Below are 26,492 nucleotides of genomic sequence, written 5' to 3'. Positions count from 1 at the left end.
ATTTCATCACCCTTTTCACAGAGAGCATCATAGGAAATATTCATAAGCTGTCATGTTGTAACCAGGGCTTAAAGGCGTTTAAACTTTCCACTGGATTTACAATATTCATTTCAGAAAAGCTCGAGCATGAAACTCAGTCGACAGGCAGTAGGCTGCTGACACTGTGGGTAGCGTCACTGCCTGGTTTGAGCCCCTTGTTGCTGACAGCGTGTCCAACTCTGTGTGAAGGCCCGCTGTGATGGGGAGGGACCACTGATGGAAAAACATGGACGCGGCTCCTTTTGGCACGTAGTTGGTCCTCTCCATTCAGGGGATATGGAGCAGACAGCACGGCCGACCCGCACGGAATAAAAACAGCTTTGTGAAGTCTTTGGTATGGAGCAGAGATTCACAGTCGTTTGCCGTCCAGGCCCCGAGAGATTGCACGGCTTTGTTCCAACCAATCACTTCAGTGGCAGATTTCACTGATTAGATCTTCCTCTCCGCCTGAATCTCTGAAATCAACAACGCCGTGTTTGATTGGAACAAAGGCATACCAACTGCGACACATCAAAAAAATGTTTATACACGCTGTACAGAGTGTGGACTAAAGATAGTGGGTTGTACAGGAGATTGCAGAGTATAGAGAGCAGATAGCAGAGTCTATAAAATTGAGATAATAAAATGGGTAATAAAAAAATATATATTAGGATGAAATGCCAAGATTTGTCATTGAAGGAGTGGAGAAGGTTACTCATAAATTACAGGAATTATTAGCAAAGTTTGGAGACTTACACACTATATTAGTCTTAAGAAGTCATTCAGTGTCATGTGTAAATGTTTCAGGAGGATAAAATAAGCCAACACTGTTTCCTTCTTTGAGGAAATGTCGCTATATCTGGCTCAACCGTGTGGTTCTGGAAGTAAAAGTCCCATTCATGTTCTCCATAGTGGATTTTATCATTAGTCGTAATGTCGTAACCATCCAAGGTAGACTGACCACGAGCTAACTGAGTGTGAAACGATGGTTTATGTTCCTGTAGGAGACACAAGTTTGTGTATCAACCTCTTTTTGAGAAAAAACATGGGTTGTTCACAGCAACGTCTCTGATTGGTGGAGCTCCCTGTTACCATGGCAATGAATGCTGCCCCTCTGCGCCGTATGCAAATGGCTAGTTTCGCTAGCAGGCTAGCTGGGTAGTTAGCTAACGCGTTATGTACTAATGACCTTATGCTGTAGTGAATGTAGTTTATATATTCAACAACACAAACTACAAGATAGTACAACACTTGTATCAACATTTGAAACACTATAACAAAAAGAAGAAGCCGTAGCATTCCCATTGGATTGTCGACTCTGAAAAGTGATGTACAGAGTCTTGTACCTTATCAGTTTTCTCTGTCTTTAATGTCGCTCTGGTGCTGAATCAAATGTTTTATAGTCACAGGATTCCCCAGTTTTGGGGAAGCTGGTTGGCTTGGTTCCAAGCTTCAATCTCTTGACATAAGGATTTTGTGAAAAGAGGATTTGAAAGGGGAAATTTACTTCCTGAAGCAAAGCTGCCGAAAAAGTGGGTGGTCACTGTTTAGCTCTATAGAAACAAGAAACAACCACCTGGTCTTATTCTATGATCAAGTAATTAAAAATAAAATATCTGTAAAACAGTGTTTGTTTAGGGGGAAATGAAGTATCTCCTATATTTGCACATTTGTTCACAAAAGTAGGTTTTAAAAGTCTGACTCATAGCTTACTGTCCAACATTTAAACCCACTCCCCACTAGAGCTCCAAGACGTTCTGTTCCCGCTGAGGTATGTAAAGGTCATGCATCACTTTCGGTGAGTCATGAAGTATCGAGTAAATATGAAGTTAAGAGTACATGCTGGAGTCCTGAGTGGGATATGAAGCGGGGAGATACACACACTCCTCGACCTGATTCACATCACTATAAAAAGAAGCATCATACACTGACTGTGTATGATCGTGTCGCTTATTAACATAATTTGCAAAACAGGTAAGGAGCGATTTCTAACTCGGACACCTAGTGTTTAAAATAGATACTGCAGTCCAAATTTAAGAAGTAAAACTTAAATTATTAAGTGAGTGAGTTGACTGTGTTCTTATAAAGTCTGTCTCTGCCTTCCTTCTTTGGTACAGTAGCTGCAGCAATGTGCATCCAATAACAAACTCCATTATTAAAGTTGAATTAACCTCATTGAACGAGTCAGCTACTGGCCCGTTAAAATGTTTCAGCGAACCTGAGTGCCAAGCTAATTAACAATATCAACCTCCTAAAACAAAGCTAATAGGATTCGGGGAAGTTTGCAGCGCTTATACTGCTTATTAACAACATTTAAATATCCGGGCACAAGGGGTCAAGGGGTCAAGGGTAACTGCTACGGTACACTGACCATGAATAAAACACTCCTGCTGTAGCCACTTTGTGTCCTCTGTGCTCACAGCCTTTCTAATGAGGACTTAGTGAAAATAAAGTGGCAACACTGTGAAACTAAGGTCTTAGGTTACATTCAAAAGAAACTCAAACTGCGAGGTCCGTCAGCGCCACGGTTTTTCTTCGTCAGATGGTGCGCAGCCATGAGGAACAAAGAGAAAAAAACATACTAACATGTAGCTTTGTCTGTCTGAGGATGATTTGGTGTTCAATCTGTGCCTATTTTGACGTAATGTTGATAAAGTGATGAAAAATACGATCGTGAGTCCGTAGATATATGTTTTATTTTGAAATTAACTGGACGCTCTGTGTGTTTCCTTGTCTGACTTCCTGTCCGGGGATGTCATGTGTCCGCCCAATCGCTTTAAACAACAGCGGCAAAGGGTTCACGTTGGTCTGATGCAGAGGTCTCGAGTGTTTACTGGAAATTTTGGCGGGCGCAAATATTCAGAGTCAGCTGTAAAACCCACAAACACTCTGAGGAAAACCCACCGATAACACTTTATATTAAGGTGCTTGTAATAAGCATTAATAACAGGTATTAGGTCACTTATAAGTCACTTATAAGACACTTTTTAGATTCCTATTAACAGAAATAAGACTATATATGTGTTAATATAGGCATAATTAACACATGTATTATGTCTTATTAGACACTTATAGGTTCTTATTAGAAACTTATTAACACTTTATATAGGTCATAAACATTAATAAAATGTTTATTAACATTAATAATAAGACTTCATGAGTGTTAATTAAATATAAATACATTTATAATTGGCTTGTAAGATATTAATTAACACAAAGAAACATGTTTAAAGACCACTTATTATAAGCTCATAAGATGTTTATTAACACTGATAAGACTTTATTAGGTTCATATTAATGCCTTATGAATACATTAATAAAGACTTTATGATGGACTAATTAACAGTTAATAACGCTCCTCTGCAGGTACTGGTAACACTAATAAAGATTAATAAATACTTTATTATTTATTATGCACTTTTAACAGCTCAGTGGGAACAGGTTACAAATCCGCCAATGTATAATGTTTGAGATGATGACATATGTACAAGAGGTATATGCTCAGGCCGAGTCGGGCTAGTAGGGGACTTGGGACTGGGGAGGGGGGGAGGGGGGGCATTTGTGCTTTGGCATGGTATGGGGCAACTGGGTGTCTGTGTGCGTGTGCTGTAAGAATAAATCTATAATAATTATGTCTTTATTTGGTCCAGAAGGGCTCTTCAGTTAAAGAGGCCAAAGGGGCATCTGCTTGAGCCTGTATATGCACTGTGGAGTACTCAGCAGGTCCCTGATATGAGGCCTGAGCATAATGTAGAGACATTAAGTGGAGAGACGAACGCCACAGACGCTCGTTCTGAGCCTCGCAGATCCTCTGACATTGCAGAAATAATTGGCACATTGTGAAGGGCAGATATTTATGCCAGTTTAGCAGCAGACTGAGCAGAGATGGATGGTGCACTGCCTGCTGGTGACAGACTCGGTTAAAGACAGCTCAGAATAGTGACTGCTCAGGTTTCTCACAAACAACAAAGCGCTCGGGTAAATCTGAGAGAAAAAACAATTCACTTTGGTACGTCGTCTGAGGAGAAGAGGTTTTGTGACCTTCAAGCCCCTCGGTGGTGAATTCATCTGAAGGAGATGGTTCATGCCTGGCTCATAAAATCATGTTTTTCAGTTCATCTCTCTGCTTAATACCTTATTCAGCCCTTTGACAACTGGCTTAGTTAGTTATTCAGCTCCGTCTCTCTCATAGTCGAGTGTCTGAATGAGGAGCCCGAGGCAGGTCATAAACACAATGCTTTCACAGAATGAGATCATTACTTTCCACAAAGTCAGATATCGCAAACATTTCCAAGTATAATCATGACGCTTCACTTAAATACGGGGGTCTGATACAGATCAATGGGATTAGATCAAGGAGTAGTCTGGCGCCACAACATGCCCACCAGCGTGTCAACTTCCGCGGGATCAGACGGCGCAGGGATCTCGTGGTTGAAAGCGTCCTTGATGCTGATACTTATAGGCAAAAGCCGGCCTTTTTTTTAATAGCGTCCGTATCTCTTTCCTGAGCCTGGAGAACATTAGGTCAGTCCTTGAGAACATCGTTTGCTTATGGCAAAAGAAACAGGAAGACGGATACTTGAAAACAAAATAGGAAAAGAAAATAGAAAGTATTATGTTGAAAATGACCCGACGGACTGAAGTAGAGAAGTTTTTGGGAGGTAGTTAAGATGTTCAGGAGTTCATTTTTAAGATGCTTAAATGTGTGTATTATATGAGACGTGGTTAAGTTGAACTGTGTTTAGGTTTGATCTGGCTAGGGTCAGATCTTCAACGACAACATCACTTCCTGTAGTCTCTCCTTTAAAGCCAGGATGCTACGCCAGATGCTGATCCATAGATGGGAAATAATTGGGCCAATCACTTTTGAGAGCCTCTCTGTGCAAACCTGATGTCACCAGACTCAGTGTACCAGGCAGAAAAACTCAATCAAGCACTGATTCATGTGGATCCGTTTATCTTGTCTCACTTCACCAGCTCATTTTTAAAAAGGCTAATGAGTAAACTGTTGTTTTGGACCAAGCATCAACCTCTGGTGTTAAAAAATGAAGACAATTCAGAAGTGCAAAAAACTGCAGTTCTTCGAGTGTCCACTTGAGGCTGGCTCCAAGAGCACAGGAAGTCACATACACACCAAACTCAAAAAAGGCGTTTTTACAGCATAAATTAACATGTTTACAGCCTGGTACAAAAACGATATTGGTCTGTAATCCTCCTCATGGGCACACACTGTACGGGGGGTGAATTCTTAAAAAAGAATGTTTTGATTCTATGAACAAAACATGTTATCCAGTTAGGCGCGTATTTGACCTGATTGACAAGTGGGCGCGATGTTACAGTTTGTCAAGAGGCTTAAAACTCGCCTCAGCTCCAGCTCTCAGTCTGTCGTTAGGTTGACTGAAAGTTAGACTGAGACAGCATTTCCAACATGGCGGCTGCTGCTGATGAGCCTCCAGAGCCCCCTGCAGGAACAGATGGGTGACGTCCCTCAGGCTTCATCCATTGGTTTAGCAGAAGAAATATGCTAACTCACCCTGCTGGAGATAACACTCTCACTATACCGTATCCCTTACACACACATAACTTGTTGAATGTACAAAATCAATAAACACATTTACAGAAGAAACTGTGCAAAGTAAAATGTGTAAATACAAAAGTCTAAATTGCATGGAGCCTTGGAAGTATTTATCTTAATACAGACCAAGAAGTTTAAAATGTTCATTCAAAAAAAAAAAAAAATTAGTTGAAAAACTTTTTGTTTTACTACGACTATTGCGGTAGAGCGGCTGTATTGGCACTGTTTGCAAAAAAAAATGTGAGAAGATAGCATCATTATGTGAACATTACTTCAGACAGAATTCCTTATCTGTACTCGGCAGAGGAGAGGGTGGGATATGAACTCACTGAGTGCATGTCAGTAACTTCTTCATCTTAACTCACAATCGCTCTTCCTGCCGTTTGACAGTTAGTGCCGGGAGAGGAAGTCGAGTTCACCTGGGCCAGGCTTTGTACTCCAAGCAGGTGAAAAAACTCTTAGATGCAAGGTTTCATGTACTAGCGAAGGGGCTAACCAGGGAATGCGTTCTCGAGATCTCACCCCGAGCTGGACCTTATTCAGAAGCAGCAACTTTATTTGAACTATGAGAAGCTCCATGAAATGAATCCTTCCTCTCTGAAGAACTTAACTATACTTTTTACAAAGCTGTTTGAAAAACCTATTTCTCTATTAATACATGACTAACCATTTGTCATTCTCCAGGAGAGGTCTAGCTGGGGAAATCAGGTTTGCGTAATTCTGTTTCCCTGATTACACAAACCGGGCTTCTTGTAAACATAGTGAGTGAAATGAGGTTTATGGTAATGAGACGGGCAGGAATGATAACCAGACCTGGTGAAGTCTGGCCATCCCTGCCTAACTGCTAATGTGTCTGGCTCTGACAGTGAACAGCATTGCGAATACATAAGTTGATTCTAATGTGATTTAAAGTGCTTCGGCCCAGTTTGGTGCGTGCTTCTCCACAGAGGGTTCACAGATGCAGGTTTTTCCTCTGCCTCATTACGGCTGCATGCCATTTACAAGAAGGTGGCTGATGACGGTTAAAGACCGGTGTTGTAGAAGGATGTAGACAAAAATAAGGGCTGAGCTGGAATATCAATCGACTTTAAAGTTTCATAGTTAAGAGGAAAATAAGTGGATGTGAAGATTTTCCAATTCTTTGTTTGTATTGATCTGTTTTTTTGTATGAGAATGAATAAATAGCATTTGATGGAGCTTTGAGAAAACCTGCAGAGATTGATTGATAGCTGACCTGGAGCATGATCAGTCTTCTACCTTCTGGTCAGGTCACCCTGACAAAGAAGGTACGTGCAAAGAAATAAAAAATTTGGTTTTCCACTGAGGGATAAAGGACAAAATTCGATTATAATCCTACTGTAATAGTTCAATATGTTTTTCAAAATACTAAGGCAGATACACTTTCTGTAATGTTTCATTTCTCCTTTATTTCAACTTTTTTTAAAGATTTATTTTTGGGCTTTTTATTCCTTTATTGTAGAGACAGGACAGTGGATAGAGTCTGAAGTCAAGGACAGAGAGCCTGCTTCTAGGACTACAGCTTCTATACATTGGGCGTGCAATCTAACCACCAACACGCCCCCCTTCATTTGTCATTTTTTTTTTATCTTGCTTGAATTTCAACAAACCTGCTTTTCTTTTTGTCTGGCTTTGAGAAAATAAAAAAATGAGGATGTAACTTGGATCCATCCAAACCCTTATCTTTACAGCTTTTCCCATTCAGGGTCGCCGGGGGCTGAAACCATTCCCAGCTGTTTATCGGGCGAGAGGCGGGGTACACCCTGGGCTGGTCACATGCATGCAAGGGGAGTTTACTTGGAACTTAAAGGTATAATGTGCAGCATTTTAAGCATGTTTTTTTTTTCCAAATCTCTCCTAACAAATGCATAGTTAAAAAAAAGAGTGAAGTCAAACTCCCTCACTGACATGACGGCGCCTCCTGCAGCTTGTTTATGTTTCACTCAGAGGTTCATTCGATTCGTTTTTGTTGTTGTTGATGTTTTTACACAATGTCTTTTGTATTAGTGTGGTAAATAAGGTTATAACAATATATATTTTGCCTTTGTGTGTTTACCTTTTAATTTTCCTGGTGTTGTATTTGAAAGATGATCATTATAGATTTGTTTCACCTTGGGACATTTTGAATGTTTGGCCACACCTGCCATTGTGGTGTCTATTGGTGTTGAAAATCTATGGGTGTGGCCCCACTCCTTGTTCCACAAATTATCACCTGAAAAAATGTTGTGATCAATTAAAACTTTGGGGCCTATCTTATTCCTCACTCAGAAGTTCAAACATGTTTCATACATGTTTTCTTTTTCTACATGAACCCCTCCTTCTTCAACCGTTAGCCCTGCCACCACATAGGGAAAGAGAGGCATCTACTTTTTAATTTACTCATGACGAAATGTTAGTTGCATGTGTCCCTGTCAACAGATAAATAAAAATTGTTCAACCAACTTAGGAACATCAAGTCCTGGGAAGATATGCAAAAATGAATTCATGTGATTTTCTTAGAAATTAAGATGCTGGTAGTCTTCCAGCATCTCATGTGAGAATGATAGTCCGTGTGTGTATGTGTGTGTGTGTGTGTGTGTGTGTGTGTGTGTGTGTGTGTGTGTGTGTGTGTGTGTGTGTGTGTGTGTGTGTGTGTGTGTGTGTGTGTGTGTGTGTGTGTGTGTGTGTGTGTGTGTGTGGTAACTGCATATGAGAGCAACTTAACCCGTCTTGCAAGATCATGTTTGCACTGAGCTTAATGTGACGTGCTGATTCTCTGGGTTTATTCAATTATTCATGTTTTTGTAAAAGCAGCTTCTTCCGTAACATAATATTTACTGACAAAAAGTCACTCAGGTCAGAGAAGCTGCCGTGTTCAAAGACCCTTTGTGCTGATCGAGTTTGCTGTGATAACAACGAACATCACAATTAACACAAGCAGCTCAGACTCTCCTCGTTTTTTCTGCTCTGGCCTTAAACCCCCTGATGTCCTGACCGCAGCTGGCAAGCTTCCTAGAAAATATCACCCAGCCTCCCTTTTATTGGAGAAACCAATAAAAATATCTGTCCATCTCCGCTGGCTAATCAAATGCTAAGATAATGCAAATGACAAGAGAGGGTCAACACTGAAACCTGGAGCCTTCTCCCAGATTTAATAATCTTTGTGTGTGTGTTTGTTTCACCTTCTTGTGTGAGCAGCTGCACGGCCAGAATCAAGGCTGCTCTCTCATATTAGTTTTTCTCCTCAGCTTTATATGATCCTTCACAAAGAATATGAAAAAGTATTCTAAATATGAGATGTTTTCCCCCACTTTGATTCATTATATGATAATTTAAAGGCTTTATATGCAATTTTTCACACTTAAATGTAATATAAATCAAGTATATCCTCTGAAAATAACTCTGTGAGTCATGACTGTCTACAATGGGTGTAACACCCGAGTCCCACTGTCTGTGATGCTTTCAGAGTTTTCAGAGTCCTATCTTCACTTTGTTTACATCGCCCGGACGGCCAGCTGACTCCTCCCCTCGTGTATAAAAGTTGTTTAATTGAGGGACTAGAGAAAAGAAGAATAACATACTGTACTCACTGCTTAACTGTGTTTCTAGATCACGCTCATTTCAGGTAAATTTACATGCAGTGTGAAGATACCAGCATAATAAAGATCGCTAGCATTAGCATGCTAACACAACAATGCAGTGCGAGTTGTTTTGGTTTCATGCTGGTGCTCAAGGGCGACATCTGCTGGATCAAAAAAAATCGCATATAAAGCATTTAAACACATATTTATATCAAAATAATTATATTTGCAGGTGTCGCCATTTCATACTCTTAAAAACAATAAATTATTAAAAACTTTTGAGCATTTTCAAAAATCTTTTTCACATTTCAATCTGATGAAAAACTTGAATTGAACGATAAAAAAAGACTGATTTCATAATGACTTGAGACATTAATGATTTTTCTGATCCATTATACCCACTTTTACATTTAATGGTGTCATTCTGGGACACCTATTGAACAGCGTTGTGAGATGTGAAGCTCAAAAACTTCTTATTTATCTGATACTGGCGTCAGTAAAATATCTCTTTTCAGCCTCTGACTCAAACAGTTTATTTCATCTGCTGTCTCTTTAAGGCTCACATGCACACTTTTCTCCGATTGGCCAGCTCTTTTGAGTCTGTATCCAGGTGGGCGTGTCCTACAACTTCTATGCTTTGCTCTGATACGTCGGCAGAACCTGACTGGCCAAGTTCTCGTTCAGAGCAGCTGGAAACCACGCCCAGGGATTAGGCCAACAACTGTGTAACTTGTGTTTAAAACATTTTTTGTTGAGGTTTAGTATGGACCTCCAACATGGTGACATTATATGCATGTATTTAAAAACAGATCAGCATCTCCTCTAAGTTTCTTTATATCTGTGCAGTCGTCTTTATCAGTCACATCTCTATTTTCTCACATGGACGCACACAGTCGTCGGCTGTAAAGTACATTCTGATGGACCTGCATTAAAAGCACTTTAGACTACTGAAGCAGGAATAGAAATAGACTTGACCTTTTGCGACTTTTCAACTAATTACAAATCTGATATTGCTCTTTCTGTCTAATTATTCTCCAGACCTCTTCTGGTTTCTAAGCGAAGGACACAGAGCTGATTCACCGCTGAAAACTTGAAACATGGAACACAAGGTATACGTTTCATCGCTTCCTTATCATCCTGATGTTCTTTATTTAAAATAATTACCGGAACAGGCAAAGTGAGAAATTTGGAAACATGTCAAGACATACCTCAAGCAGAAGTATGAGCACGGCTTCAGATGCTAGTTATAACGGATTCAACGTCAATTAGCAATCTTTCTCACCTGAAAAAAATAAACCTCAAACGAACCGTCCTCTTTCTAAACCTTTGATATGGAAGATTTCAGAGCAAAATGAGACAACTAATAGATTTCCAAAGGGGCTGTATCACCTGTGATCAAAACCAACAGCTGCATCAGTACCATAAAAAAACTTCATCATCATCTCCTTTTTTTTTTTTTTTTCAATCCAGGAGAAACAGCCCGGACAACTCAGGGCAACACATGCTGCAGGAAGAAAGAGAAAACAGCAGCGATCAAGCTGAAACTAATTAACGACTGAGCCCTGATAACTGTGTATGACAAATATAAAACCTTTTAAAAGGCAATAAAGCATATATGATTAAAATAACTGTTTAACAGGTAATTAACTATACATGAGCAATTTCACTGTTAAATTCCACCAGATGCATGTGTGGTCCGCCTCCGGACGCCATGGAGCTGGTTTTTCACTTAAGTCAACGTGTGTGTTTCCACTTGCTCCGCTGGGCTGCGTCTCTGCAGTCCAGAGCCCAAAGCAGCCGATATGCTAGGCTTTTCATTTTGCGGCGCATCATTTAACCACAGAGCAGATCGAGAGTCACAGGAAACGTCCGGTTAATTTTCATAATAAAACTACAATGACCTTATGTGTGTTTGTTGTTGTGTTTTTGTACAGTGTTATATCACATGCAGCGTCTTATCTTGTGTTGTCTGCTTGGTTTTGCGACTCCAGCTGTCCAGCGGTGTTGCTCTGTGTGCACGGAGATGTACTAGAGCAGAGCTGACACATAATGCATGCATATCTGGTGGAAGTTCTGGGTTACAGTTAATGTGATATTTGGGTTACTCACTACTTGTATGAGGAAAGAGTTTCCAAATGAGGCAGTTTTTCATGCCGCAAAAAAAGTCCAGCTCCCTGGATATGAACTAGTTTACCTTTCTGTCTCATACATCATAAATGAAAAGGAATATTCTACTTTCTTCACTGTCAGAAAAATCCCATAAAAAGGATTAAAACATAAGCAAGACATACCTCATTCCTCAAGCCACAGATCTCCATTGTTGTTTAAAAACACACTCAAAGAAAGATCACTCAGAAACCTCAGAACTGAACTGGGTTACATGTTTCTGAATTAGTGAGACTTAGGGGCTGTAGGTGGATTCAAACTGGATTATATTGTAACTACAGATGCACCAAATCCTCAGCTGCAAAAAAGTCCCACACAAACAAACACAAACTATATAGAACTGAAAGTGTTAAGAGAAGGACAAGAGTACCTCTTACTGTAGGGCAGCATGTGATCCTCTGTGTGAATTTGCTCTCCAACTGATTATGTTTTAGACATTTTTCAACAGAAATATTAAAGCTACTTTCATTGCTATTTTGTACTTAGCTATCACATGCAAAATCCGTTATCTTGTATTGAAGCATTGCTTTGTTTTAAATATTTATTTTGATAGGACAGTGAATAGAGTAGGAAACCGGGGAGAGAGAGAGAGAGAGAGAGAGAGAGAGAGACAGTGGGGAATGACATGTTGGAAAGGATCCACAGATCGGACTCCAACACCGGGCGGTCCACTTGGAGGACAATATCCACTGCACATGGGGCTCAGCCTAACGTCTTTTTCAGTTAGGTTTAATGTCTGAAACTTTGAATTTAATAAAAATAAAAAATAAAAACTTGTGTTGCCCATGTTTGTCTCAGTCTTCTCATGGGACTTTATTCGATGCCTCTAAAATGAATAAAAACCACCCTCATCGTTCAAGAGCTTTCTGGGACGGTCTGACATGAGTTTGAAATAATTAGGTTCAATGATATAATTTATGAAAACACGATATTTACATGTGGAAATGGTAAATGCACTTTTTTTACACCGCAGTTCACATTCACACACTGATGGTAAAGTCTGCGATGTAAAGTGTCCATCAGTATTAACTCATCCATTCACACGCTGCCGACAAAGCAGAGGGAGCAACTTAGTGTTAAGTGTCTTGCCAAAGGACACATCGATCATGTGGCTGCAGGAGCTGGGGATCGAACCCCCGACCTTCCTGTTGAGGATGACTGACTCTACCAGCCACAGCCGCCGTTCATAGGAAAGAACCATAACATTTGTAAGTTCCCATAAAGTGTCAAGTATCCCTCCTGACCTCTATGTTTGGTCTGGATGTTTATTTTTAGCAGCAGAGGTGAAGCTCTCAGCGGTTGAAGGCTGAAGTGACCATTAGCCCCGAGCTCGCAGCGAGAGAGACTGTCTCTCTGTGGTAAAACAGACACTGACCTCCTACTTAACTTCTTTGTGAATGAAGGTTTCATTCTCAAAGGAAATCTGAGGAGTGGGTCATGTACATTGATGCCACACAGTGTAGTAGAGTGTGTTTTGATTCTGTCTACTTTCCATAATGTTGTAGTGTAGCCATGTCCGGCTGTCTGCTCACATCCCTTTGAACTCCTCTCCTGAGGGGCCGCTCGCTCTCCGCTACATCCAAGTCCTCGTAGCATTTTAGCCCGACGTAGACCTTGAAAAGCTTCAAAGCTCACGAGTGACTTCTGACCTCGCTGAGCTCGCTCCTCCTGAAGCGTGACGGGCCGCGAGGAGGAGGAGGAGGCGTCGTATTGATGGGATGGCATCTAAACGTGTGTCAGAGGTATGTGACGGTGTGACCGGACTGTAAAGTTCTTCAACGTGTTGTTTGGAAAACGTTATTAAACAAACTTAACCCCCCCCGAAGACACGTTCTGACATTTGTGGAGAAGGTCAGAGTTAATTACCGTGCAAGACTCTATGCACGCAGAGGGAACAAGACGAGATTGTTTGTGTTGAAAAAATAATGCCAAATTTGAATAAGAAGGTTACTTGTGTCAGTACACTAATGCGACATATTGGCAGTGGATGTCTGAGGCCAAATATCACTTTGATCAATTCATATCCCCCTCCACAAAATACTGATGTGACGCATGGCGGGGGATGGAAATGTTAGACGATGAGGTTGATTTACCGATTGACAAGAAAATAACAACAATGGCATAACAGAAAGACTTTTCAAAGTACTTGGTCTTTTTCGATTCTTGTTTTCAAAATCCAAAACACAAAAACGACACTTCAAATCCAATATTACCCCTTTACCTTTTTTGAAGATTATTTGATTTTTAATATAGATGGAAATGGGAAAAAAATGTGTTGTTTGTAATGGCATGTTTGCGACAAAAAAAAAAGTGTTACTTGCAACGAGTTTAACGTATTTGCAGCATTTCTTCAATTTGCATGAATATTTGGTGATCAGTTAAAGTCCCTGACTGTTGAAGATTAAAGCCGACATCAGAGGGTTTTTTAACTATTTCTTTGAAATGTCATTAAAGGCTTTATATGCGATTTTTTCATCCAGCAGATGTCGCCCTTGAGCACCAGCATGAAACCAAAACAACTCGCGCTGCATTGTTGTGTTAGCATGCTAATGCTAGCGATCTTTATTCTGCTCGTATCTTCACACTGCATGTAAATTTACCTGAAATGAACGTGATCTAGAAACACAGTTAAGCAGTGAGTACAGTATGTTATTCTTCTTTTCTCTAGTCCCTCAATTAAACAACTTTTATACACGAGGGGAGGAGTCAGCCGGCCGTCCCGGCGATGTAAACAAAGTGAAGATAGGACTCTGAAAACTCTGAAAACATCACAGACAGTGGGACTCGGGTGTTACACCCATTGTAGACAGTCATGACTCACAGAGTTATTTTCAGAGGATATACTTGATTTATATTATATTTAAGTGTGAAAAATCACATATAAAGACTTTAAGGTAAAAATGTTTAAAATGAAATATCAACTGAAAAGCAACAGCTACAGCTAAATGTATTTTAAAATAAAGCTACAACTAACAACTATTGTCAAATGTACAACACCTTCATTGCACCTTGAATTATTCAAAATGATTCAAACTCAAAATATGCTCATTTAAATTTTAAGCTTCGGACAAAACTTGTGTTTCCTTAAGATGATAACTTTGCTTTAATGTGTAGCCTGGTTACCATGGTGATATGATGAGAGATTGCTCCACTGTTTAGTGGTGGGAGGGGAGGATGAAAAAGGGAACGAAGCAGAAAAAGAGAAAAATGATGAGAGAAGTGAGAAGTGGGGGAAATGTTTTAAGGTGAGCGACTGAGAATTTAATGTTAACGTCTGAGTGTTGATTGAACGCCACCGTTGATTCTTGAAAGAGAGACGTCCAACGCATCGTCTCTTTTAATGCTCGCACTTTAGCGACAAGCTGCCGTGATAAGCACAGTTCAAACACATTTCACAATCTGTCTCTTTGCAGCGTCTACGGTGAAACTCTCCCTCACATCAGAAGTTTAAGGACATGAAGGTGCTGCATTCTGTCTTTGCTACGTTTTGTCTGCCTGTCACTTCTCGATATATTTTGCATGTGCAACTCTCTGCATATCGCATCAGTAAGGATGCGAGATGGCTCACTCCTCAGCTAATCAGCTGCAGAAAACAAAGTTCTGTCTGCGCACAGCATTGCAAACACACACACAATGACACAACCAACAAATTAAAGACGATATTATTGGTTGGCAAATTATTTTGTCATCAACTTTTCAGACATTGTCGACTAATTGTTGCTCCCCATTTCTTTTTACAGATCAATATTTCAGTTTTATATTTTTATGACCATTTAACTGGTTGTAAAAGAAAAATTATCTGTGTGAGTTCTCAGTCATCCAGGTCATGGTCAACTCGAAGCTTGATCCAAACCAGTCCAGTTGCCTTTGGATCAAGCTTTTAATTGGTCAGAAAATTGTGTAAAACGATGAGCATCATTTAGCTAGATCCCAAAAAATAGTTTTCCTCTGACTGACAGGCCGAGCTCAACATATACTCAGTTTACAAAGATGCAAAACAGAGTGAAGGTTTGAGATTTAAGAGGAGAGAAAGTGAATGTTTTTGCATTTAATAGATTTTAGTTTCTCTTCAAACAATCATTCTCTAATTTTAGCTCTTGTCCCGGTTGCAGCCCACCAGGGCAATGGAAGAGACAATGTGAGGTACAAAATGTCTCCCTGAGTGGATGGAAAGCTGCATGAACCATTACTTCTTCCTGTAGACCAGGAGACTAAGAGAGTAAAGATAGTATCAGCATTACTTCCCTTGCAGAGAGGCTCCATCATAACATCACAGGATATCAACTATTAAGAACGAACAGGATCCATTATTAAGAGCTCCATTATCCTCTGACTCAAAACAGAGACCGACATCATGACTTATACATACAAGTTTTGCGTGCAGAGTCCTCCACAAATAGCGAGGAGATGTCCTCATCCACGCCAGCTTCATTCTTGGCGATGCAGGTGTAAGCGCCCGTGTCCTCAAAGTGCACGTTGCTGATGTGCACTTCACTGCCATTAGCTTCATGGAAGAACAGAGGGGAAAAAAAGACAGTTAGCATTTCCAGAAAGAGATAAAAGGCAGATTCGATGCTACCATCCCCTGCGTTCATGTTTCTGTTACATAACAGTTCTCTAATATGTTAGAAAGGAAGGTGAGAGGTTTATTTTGGAGGGAATTAAAGATAAAGTGATTGGAGTTCAAAGTAAGAATTTGGCACAGGTACACCACATGCTGTGTTTGTGTGAAGCACTGGAACAGATTTCAGGTGAAGTGCTTTTGAGTACAATTTCACAAGAAAAGCATTTAGCTTTACTTTTTGTCAAAATAAAATTAAAGCCATGAGGTAAAGTGTATTTTTCATAATCTGTAATGTATGTAATATGTATGACCTTTCAAATCTTACACGAGTGACGGGGACCGCTCTGCTGCTTGTGCTGGCTTTAGAGATGGAAATAATGTTAATCTTAAGATAACTCACTTCTTTTCCCTTCTCGAATATTTGAATTGATTTATGTTAATAGGGACAACGCAATTTAACATAATTTCAATACAAAGCATGAAACTGACGTGCTGCATAAAGAGGATATAGCTATTGTTAGTATATACTATTGTGAAATTTTAATGGTATAAAATACATATGTTTAAAAAACCAAAGACACTGTGACATGTTTACACATCTCCATAGGCCAGCACAGCAGTACTCATCAACAGGGGTCTCTCCCTCTCTCCGTATTCTACATTTGTTCACATTTAAATATTTTTTCTGGTGTATTTGACTATTTTATAGTCTTTCCTATCTTTGCTGTGCAAGTTTTGTTTGAAAATAATTAAAGATCTGTCTCATATTGAGGCCTGTCCAACATGGAGGCAGGGTGATCTTGTAGACTGAAGTAAATAAGAGCCCAGGCTATGAATCAAAGGTTTAAGGTATGTATTAATATGTTTATTTTATGAATTTTTCTATTTTCTATTTTAGGTTTATTGCCAAACTCCATTGTACAGTATTATTCATCGTCTAACCAATAATAGTGACACCGTTCTTACTGGTAGTAGCAGCAGCAGTAAGAGCACCTGAAGCAGTAAAAGAGTGAAACAGCCGTAATAAAAATAAGAATATAAGTAGCAGTAGGGGGGGATAAAAATGTGTGAGTGTGCATGCAGTGAGCAGCACAGTCGTGACTCCTCTGTACCTTGCAGGGTGAGCTGTTTGGATAGTTTGCTTGTGATGTCCATGCCGTTCTTCAGCCAGGCCAGCTGGGGGCTGGGGATGCCCTCAGCATGGCAGCGCAGGCTGGCAGTGACGCCCGGCTCTCTGGCTTGGCTCTCCGGGTACACTCGGATGACCGGGGGAACTGGAGAAAAAAAATAAAAACAGAAGCGAGAGAGACAGATGAGTCGATGAAAGACTAAATGGAATACATCTTTTACATTAGTACCACTAGAGAAGAGAGGCAGACCTTTCTTAAAACAGGAAGTTTGGAGAGAAGATGCCAAGTCCCTGAACTTAGAGTTAAGTATTAGCATACGCTATCAATAAGATCGAGTGTTTTTTCAGCAGTGCCGAATGCCTTTAGATAAGGTGAACACGCTCTGTGAAGCCAAACAAATCAGATAGATAAATAAGGCGGAGAACCTCTGTTCAGACGTCATCGATTCTGCTTGCTTGCCATTGATTTTATGTAACCTTTTGTCAGGAAGGAGATGAGGGGATAGAAGCCGAGAAAACACAAAAAAAAAGGGTGAAGGAAGAAAAGACGCAGACTAAATGTCACTCTTGTCTGCAAACTGTTCCAAAAGCGGAGTCATACATTTCTGCACATAATGCCATTGTCATGCCGGGGTTTCACTTCTTTACTCTACCCTGAAGCAAAAACAAACAACCAAAAAAAAAGACTCCCAAACATACTGTATTTCCAAGCACCATAAATCAACATGAATCAATACAACACACAAATACATTAAAAATATGCATTTATGCATTGGCTGAGAATATGCCACAACTTTTTTTTCTCCTCACACCCGGGGGCTAACTTGTTAGAGTCGTGCTCCACAAAACATGGAAAATATCAAAAGGATGAATTTGAATAATCCTTTAAAAGGAAAGAAAGTCTGCTGTGCATAACGGCATAATAATGATGAAAGCTTTCAAAAGGGATAGTGGCATATTTGAGGAGACGCTCCGGCTGAAATGGAGACGAGAAACTCGGACAGTGAACGATGAAGTATTTACAGAGGGACCGTAAAAAAAAAAAAAAAAAGCAGCATGAGTCATTCCACAACAGCCTGTCACATATAAAGATGACAACCTGGCAGTGGGTTTATGTAGGGACATGAAATCTCTCTATCGTGCCATCATGTTTTGAGAAATCCCTCGTAGCCTCTGTGGCCCAAATCAGTGTCCTCTTTTTTCTTTTTCTGAAACTGACTTCAGAGACTTGAGCCGAAGGATGGAAGAGAGAGAGAGTGTTGGCAGAAGTAAAGAAGACAGGCGTGCAGTGGAGACTGTTTCCTGTGGGCTAGCGGGTTAGAGGAAGTCTTTACTCAGCCAGGTGAGTGAAAGGAGTGAAGATTGTTGCCACGGCCATCTGGTAGCCCGTCGACTTTGAGTGCCAAGGCGGCCTCGGCGGGCCTCCCCAGGTATCTCAACCAATCACAGTCACAGAGACACTCCGCTCGCACTGATTCCCCTCAGCATTATCGCGGTTCACTGAAATACAACCCGTGGATACTAATTATTTTGTGAAGATTATCACTCACACTTAAAGATCCTCTTGAATGCCCACAGGAGCAAATCAAAGCTCTGGCCCCGTTTCTCCTAGTTTGGGCAGCTCATGTTGCTCCTCTGGTTTTCTTCGTGTCGTGTCTTCGTCGTGTGTTTACTGTTAATTATTCTACGGCGGCCATGTTTGTTGAAAAATGCTCTGCAAATAAAGGATTGTTTGAATCTATAGCTGCCTCTGAACATTAATCTTCCTGAATGCTCCAGCAGAGAGAGAGAGCAGGGATCGAAGTATTTCTTTAGGTTTGTACTTTTACAGCAGTGTTCAAATCATTTGCATGCTTTCAAATTTAACCAAAACTACATCAGATTCTGCTTCCTGTGTAACAAGTGTATCTGAGCGCAGTATATAGAAATACAATTTCTCTATCAGTTAAGCATTAAAAATCCTGTTACCAAGTATGTGTACATGCATGCAAGTATCCTAGCAGAGACAAACAGGGATACTACTTCAGGTCAGGGGTTTTTGTTTTAAAGATATGGGCGGCCTTTTTAGGATAGGACAGCTGAAGAGAGACAGGGAATGTCGGGAGGAGAGAGCGGGGGACGACATGCATCGAAGTGTCAAGGTCGAATTTGAACCCACTGCCACTGTAACAAGAACTATAGTCACTGTACATGGGGCGCACGACATAACCGCTATAGGCTATGCAGCACCCCCCCGGGGGCGGGACTACATCCCAGTCCATCCTGTCCACATGAACAGCTTAATTATGTCCCTATTCTACACATCCAGTTGAAACAGTAAGAAACAACCTGTCTCCATATTCCAATCCCTGTTTGAACAAAAAAGCTACCACTGTAGAGTTTTGAGTTCATTTACTCCAGCTACCTTAATAATAAGCTAACAGGCTACGTAGTAACGCACTGCTTTCTGCCATTTTGTCACTTATGTCATCTTTATCAAGTCCAATAAGAATCTCCTTCTCAGCTGCCAGTAGCAGATGGAGCTATCGATCATCGTCATTGATCCCAATAGCATTATGATAGAGCTACTGTGACTTTCATAGTGAGATGGAGGCTATGCACTTTCATTAGCTTGACTGGTTGAAACACACCGCTCGGCCGCTCTGTTGCACTCATTATTGCCATGCTGCTTAGCTAGCCATGCTGTGTATGTGCAGGCTAACCTCGCCCCTGACTGTCGATCATGTCATTTATTTTGAAGCATTTCTCTGTGTCTGTGGAGAGGGCCTTACTCTTTCTTATTCTCTCACTCACTGCTCCACTTTTCCTTTTTCTTGTGACCGTCCAGGGGATAATGTTGTCAATGTGCACATGTGCGTTTTTGGACTTTGGTATGATTGTATGTGAGTCTAATGGGTGTGAATGTTTTTTTTTATCTTATCTGAGCCTATATCCAAAGCCTATTTTCTGTCACGACAATACCGTTTCTTTAATCTTAAAAGTCTGTTCCATGTGAGAGAACAGTCATTTAGTGGGCTCCTCAATTATCACTGTATTAATTTACTCCTAAATCCATTAACAATAGCAGCACGTCTCTGCAGCCAGAAATCACACATGGATCTTCCCCGACTCTTGAAGTAACTCTAAATGACAGATTTGAAGGAGGAGTTTGTGGTGGAGGCGTTAAAGACTATAGCGAGCGCTGAAGCAGACGATCAGAGACCGGTTTAATTAGATTTAGGTATAAAGGGAGCTTCATAACCGGGTTCTGTGCTCTGCGTATACTTAATATCCCAGGTGTGATCAAATCTAGTTCACCAGGGTGCATGTTCATGTTGTAATTATGAAGGCTAGGCAATGTTTCCCTTCAGTCAGGCTGAAGTTAGAAGAGATAAATTATGCTTGAAGTCCAACTCATCCTTTATCTAAATGGCCAAATTGGTGCCCCGTGCGCAGCCTAAACACGTTCTCAGGTGCACACAGTAGCAGGAACAAACCATGAAAATTAAATCAAAAGATATAGTAAAGTTATTTTCAGTCTGCCATGGACTTTTGATTTTGATTTAAATTTCCAACACATTCTTTTTGATGGTTGGTTTTAATAAAGGACTTTTTTTTTTCAGCAAAGTTTAATTTATAAAATCAAACATAGAGTCTAACTGTGTCATAAAGGAAAAGGTCAAATTAAACCAAAAAGGAATCATTGAGGATTAAAGATGTGAAATGTCAACTTTATCAACACATTTATCTAATTCATTCTCAAACTGTGATATGCAGACCACTGGTGATCTCTCTTTTGGTACACCGGGAGTTTCTCTTTTTTTAATTTCTAAATAAAGATGTACAGATCAAATGTTTGACAAGCTGTAATGGCAGGCGGAGGAGGCAAATATGATTGTTAAAATTTCTTGCATTTGTGGCTCCAAATGGAATATATTACATAGAAAAGTGTGGCGGATACATGGAGCAGCACAGCTGGAACTGAAGTCAACGACAGTGAACCCAGCACAGGTGCGAGAGGCGACGTCAGCAGTGCGAGTGATGCTTCGGTAACCGCTAGCAACAAACGATTTTAAACTGTAAGAAAATATGACTAGAGTCACGTCCAGTTTGGATTCTTTTGGAGCAGCTCAGAGAGTGAGCCCAGGCTGCAATGTGTTGGTGTTCAATCAATAATAAATATCATGCATATCAAGAATAAAATGGCCGCCTGTGTAAACTGTAGATGTAGTTAAATAGCCCTACGCTACTTTATTTCAATGTTGGCCATAATGGTGGTACTTGGAGATGAACATATTCTCTGTGGTGGTACTCACTGTGGAAAGTTTGAGAACCCCTGATCTACTTTATAATCTCAGACTGAACAGCAGGATGAGATTTCAGAGTCATTGCACACGTATCCTTCGACGCTAGCCCAAAACCACAACAATCTACTCATCAACTGTACAGTGCGAGCTCCCATCGACCAGGTTTCCATGAGTGCCTCATTAACTAAACCTCTCCGGCAATCATGAAAGTGGCATTCATTAGTGAGTTGGAATTAAATCAAAACAGATCAACTATGGTTTCTTTTTTATAAAAGGAGAAACTGTTCACACAGTTTGAATTCGGGGAGCTTTGTTAGACAAAGCTTCAGAAACACATCTCACATATGGTGAAGTAATTAAAAGGCACTTTATATACGGAGGTAGAGATGTTAATGCATTCTTTATTGTTTTTATCCATGCTGATATGCGCCGTATTAATCTGATTTACCAGAAGCTACGCTTAAGAATGTCATCTTATAATCAAGAGCTTTGTATTAACGTCTTCACAAATTCAACAGATCTTCTCTGAAGAATGGAAAAGTGTTAAATAATGTGGCAGAAAGTGGAAAAATGATGTGGATACAACTCGACCAGCTGCGTCCCAGAAGGTTTTGGATGGTTTGTTTGACTAGTCGACGAGTTAAAACTGATTCTCTTTGAGAATGGATAAGGAATAAATGTACTGTACTACAGCTTGTCAAGTTAGAAATGTATTCATTAGAATTGTTCAGAATTGTTTAGTTAATATATTTTTGAGAGATTTAAAAAAATCTCAAAATGGTGCATCTTCACAAACCATTGATTTGATTTGGTGAAATCTATCTGGTCACAGGTGTGGAGAGGAGGAGACAGGGTAGAGATCTGATGATCTGGATGGTCTTTTGTTGGAGCTATATTGAGCTATCTGCTGATGCTATTGAGACTGATAGAAAAAAATAGAAAAAAAGATGACAAGACGTGCAGCTCCCATCTCATCTCACACACGTTTTGGGAAAAATTGCTTGTGTGATTGGAGAAGATGGAACTGGTTGGCACTTTGTGCTGGAGATGATGATGATCCAATCACAGCTGCTGACACCCCTTGCAGGCGTCCGATAGGTTACAGTAGAAGTGCTTGTGCAGTGTGCAGAGGTGTAATTACTGAGTAGGTGAGAGCAGGTTTGATCAGAGCTCAAAATAGGGATGTAAAGGTTGGTCGGGAGCAGAGCAGTTTGAGTTCTCTCTGGGTTTCCTGGATCTAATTCAACCAAACATCTGGGCTGGGAGTGCCTGCTGAAACTTTAATAACCCAGCCTGTTTTTTCTCAAATGTCAAGAGAGATTTGTACGCAGGTATTCACCCCAGTGCAGCATGGCATGATTACATAGTTAAACAGAGAAACATTGTTAAATATTTGAATGAATACTGAGCACACTGACTGAAAAATGGGAAGTGAATTTCAGAAAAGTTTCTCAGTCTATTGAAAGGTCACGAGTAATATCGAAGGAGACTGAATTCATATTTATTTTTAGACACAGTAAGTGTGAAAGCTGCGAGATATGGGGCGCCAGAAGCCTAGTGGTAAGTGCGCACGCCCCGTGCATGGAGGCTGTAGTCCTTCAAGCGGGCGGCCCGGGTTCAAATCCGACTTTCCAGCATGTCATTCCCCATTCTTTCTCTCCCTGATTTCTGACTCTATCACCTGTGGTTAGTGCTTTCTTCCTATTGATTGGGGCTTTTTCTTCCTTTATTTAGAAAGGAGGGAGAATCAAGTTAGAACTCAGGGAGAGAGAGTGAGGAGTGACATGCAAAAAAGGAGCCACTGATCGGATTTGAACCGGGGCTGCCCGCTTGGAGGACATCCACACATGGAGCGAGCGCACGAACCACCAGGCTACAGGCGCCCCACCACGGTGAACATTTTGCAGATTATTTAAAGTTTTTGACATTTAGTTGGACGCACTCAGCTATGACTTTTTGCAAAGACAAAGTCATTAAAAGGGACAATATGCGATCTCACAGCATGATTTTGCTGGTAATGCAATGTTAGTTTTGATAAACATCAATATGTAAATGTTATCTTCCAAAAGTGCTGAATCTCTTCCTCATTCATTATTAACTGTCGAACAATGGAGCTCATCTCGTCCGACCTCTTTGCCGAGCCAGAGAAGCTCTTTAAAAAAAAAAAGCCCTACAGTTTGCATTGTATTAGCTGCTATAGATTTTTCTGTCAGGTATCTGCTCTGCATATCTAGCTTATCTATCTCTACTCTGAAATGTGGCTGTTATCCATCAGTTACTGTTCCTCGGGGGGGGGGAACAGAGATTTCTGTAGGAGGAGCCAATTCCCATCAATGATCCTGAAAATCCCCACTGGCTGCACATATAGAGCTCAATAAAGGTTATTTCTTAGTCAAAGGCCCATTATCTGAGAAAAGCTTATGTCAGTGAATTCCCTGAATGTGGGAGAGGAGGAACATCATGAGCTGCTGGAGATGTCAATTAAGGTTCAAGGTTTCTTTATTAGAACCTACAAAAGGTAAATGTGCAGACAGGAGTAATGGTGAATGCTTCTAGTGACTGATCGAGGCTAAAAGCATTTATATATTATCACCTACCCCCTCCGAGGTAGCATGAAACAATAATAACTTTTTGAGGAAATAGTGGAATATACCATGTTAGAAGACAGGCTGAATAATGATTGGCATGGCTTTGGATGACTGCAAACACAAATGTTGCAGAGCTGCATAATAAAGAACTGAAACCTATTTAGTGTATGTGATTAAAATGAGAACAAAATCAGCTGATATACTGTCAGGAGGGTTGGGGCTAATTGTTTTCAGCTTTGGATAATCACTGTTTGTTACTCACGCTAATTAACTAGAAAGAGTGTTTTTTCAATGTGACACACATAAATGGATCAGACTATTTTATAAAATGCAACACCTTGTGACTGATATGGTTTAGAAACCTAAGGCAAATGTGAAACAGGAATTTGAACATTAAAGCAACAATATGTATGAATTCACTCTGATGCTCTTTGGCGCCCACCGAATGTCTCCGAGTGCAACCGCACTGTCGTCAGCACAGAGCGCTGTGCCTCCTCCTCTACTCCCCCTCACAGACAACGTGCGTCTGTTGGCGAGAGAGGCGGTGTTGTGACAAGCCAAAGTCTGATGTCGACTGCCAAGGTACGGTAATATCACCGGATTTTGTTTAATATGCTAAAAGTAATGCTCAAACAAGTTCTGGACAAAGGCCAAAAGAAAACAGAAATGAAATTTGTCAGAAGTTTAAAGAGGGTGAAGGTTTACGACATTAAAGGCTGAAACGTAACCTGCTAGCACACCTCGTGATTGTAGCCGTCTTCTTCTGAGACCTTCATATTTAAAGGAGCAGTATGTAACTCTGACACCTAGTGTTTAAGATGGGTACTGCAGGCCAAATTAAAAACATTGTAGAGAGCTGTCTTCCCCCCCTCCTCTCTAGAGTGGATGCTCACTCAGGTCACCATGTGGTGGACTCTGAAGCTTCAGTGTTTATCCAGCTCTGCATGGGTCTGTAAACCTTTCTGTGTTCTAACCTCTCTCCATTTTTCAAAAGCATCTCCAACATTGATCCTAGTTTGAGCACGTTTCTGCTCGTGGAGCTTATTAGAAACATGCAGAGGCTTTTTAGGTCGGGTACAATCACTTCTATCTGAACCACTTCTCTTGCCCGCTTCCATCGCTGCAACACCTGTTGACCTGATAACTGCTCTCATATCTGGCAAACCGAGGGGCATCCAAAACGGCCGTGTGTTGGGGCACCTTAAAAGCGCCTACCTTCTCTGGTCCAAACAAATCCAGAGCATTCAGGAGCAGAATCTAAAGTTAGAAGGAGGACATACTGGCTGCTGCATTGTTGTCAGAGAAGCCAGCACTTCAACAGAGCATGTTTCCTTAATGTCTGATCAGATAGTAAGCTCACTTTATCATTTCATTCTGAAAACACCCTACATATTGCTTCCTGAAAAGAAATGTGTTTTTACAAAGTAAATCCACATCTTCCAACACGTACCAAAAAGCCTTATTAGCTACAGAAAATCATGTCTTACACACACAACAAAAGTGGGCATTTAAACAGCTAGCATACTGTATCAGCCTTTCTTATGCCTGCAAGTACGGTCGCTAAAATGAAAGGAGCGAGCTGGTCAGTGGGATTTTTCCCCTCAAACTCGATTCAGACAAGATGTGAGAGAAGTGGCATTCTGATGTGTTTCTGAGAGTGTCAGGAGAGCCTCTGCCAGGAGAATGCAATGCAGCAGGGCTGACAGCTCCATCATAAAGCTCCCCAGCCAGTCGTCAATCACTCAGCAAGGCTCCCGTTGGCCATCGCGCTGTGGAAGATGAGCAGGCGTGAAGACACACACACACACACACACACACACACACACACACACACACACACACACACACACACACACACACACACACACACACACACACACCAACACCATGGCAGGAGACCACTTCACCATCACACTGCTGGGAGATTTCCAACTAAGCCTGGCAGACTCTTCAATCAGTTCAAACTCACGGCTGTTTTCTTCCAAACATGGCGGTCACAACCATCTGATTGTAAGAAGTGCCCCGGTCACCTGTGAACATCCCCCACTCCGAATAACACACATAATCCCTCTGCCCTCTCTATCACATGTATGCAACCACTCACTTATACACCAGAAGGACTGTGTACACACACACACACACTGACATCACACTATGGCACAATGCACACAGCATGATAAAAGCCTGCTCACTCAGCTGTGATTACTCTCTCACCTGAGCTCTGGATGTGGGATTAATCCAGCTCAGAGGACTCTATTGTCCAGAGCCTGAACCCAATGCATCACATGTTCATCACAGCCTGGAACAAAAAACAACTACTCAGAAATAAAACAAAAAAGGAAGAACAAATACTGGAGCAGTTCTTAAAAAAAAAAAGATCTGGGACAAAAATTAAGTAGGATAATGGATCTCTGGGGAATTCCACTACGCTGTTGTTTTTACCTCGAAAGTTGAGGATTCTTGGGTGTTGTGCAGGCAGAGCTTTTTTTTTTTTTCCTTTTGATGTGTTTTTTTCTCACTCATTTTGTTTATTGCAAATCTAAACACTAAGATTAAAACAAAAGTAATGTAGTCCACAGAGGCTTTTT

The 26,492-nt window shown here is 40.8% G+C and overlaps 1 protein-coding gene across 2 annotated transcripts in view; it reads right to left on the bottom strand.

Moving 5' to 3' along the window:
• fstl5 (follistatin-like 5) overlaps positions 1-26,492 on the bottom strand; it is a 211,458-nt gene that overhangs the window by 28,885 nt on the left and 156,081 nt on the right. For both annotated transcript variants that reach the window (XM_020648482.3, XM_029280169.2), the window contains 2 exons: positions 17,014-17,175; positions 15,707-15,841 (listed from right to left, as the gene is read on the bottom strand). In XM_020648482.3, coding sequence (XP_020504138.1) covers positions 15,707-15,841; positions 17,014-17,175 — 297 coding nt within the window. The remainder of the gene's footprint in view (positions 1-15,706; positions 15,842-17,013; positions 17,176-26,492) is intronic.

The sequence above is a fragment of the Labrus bergylta genome, chromosome 9 (genome assembly GCF_963930695.1).
Source record: "Labrus bergylta chromosome 9, fLabBer1.1, whole genome shotgun sequence".
NCBI lineage: Eukaryota > Metazoa > Chordata > Actinopteri > Labriformes > Labridae > Labrus > Labrus bergylta.
This window is presented reverse-complemented; position numbering and strand designations above follow the sequence as displayed.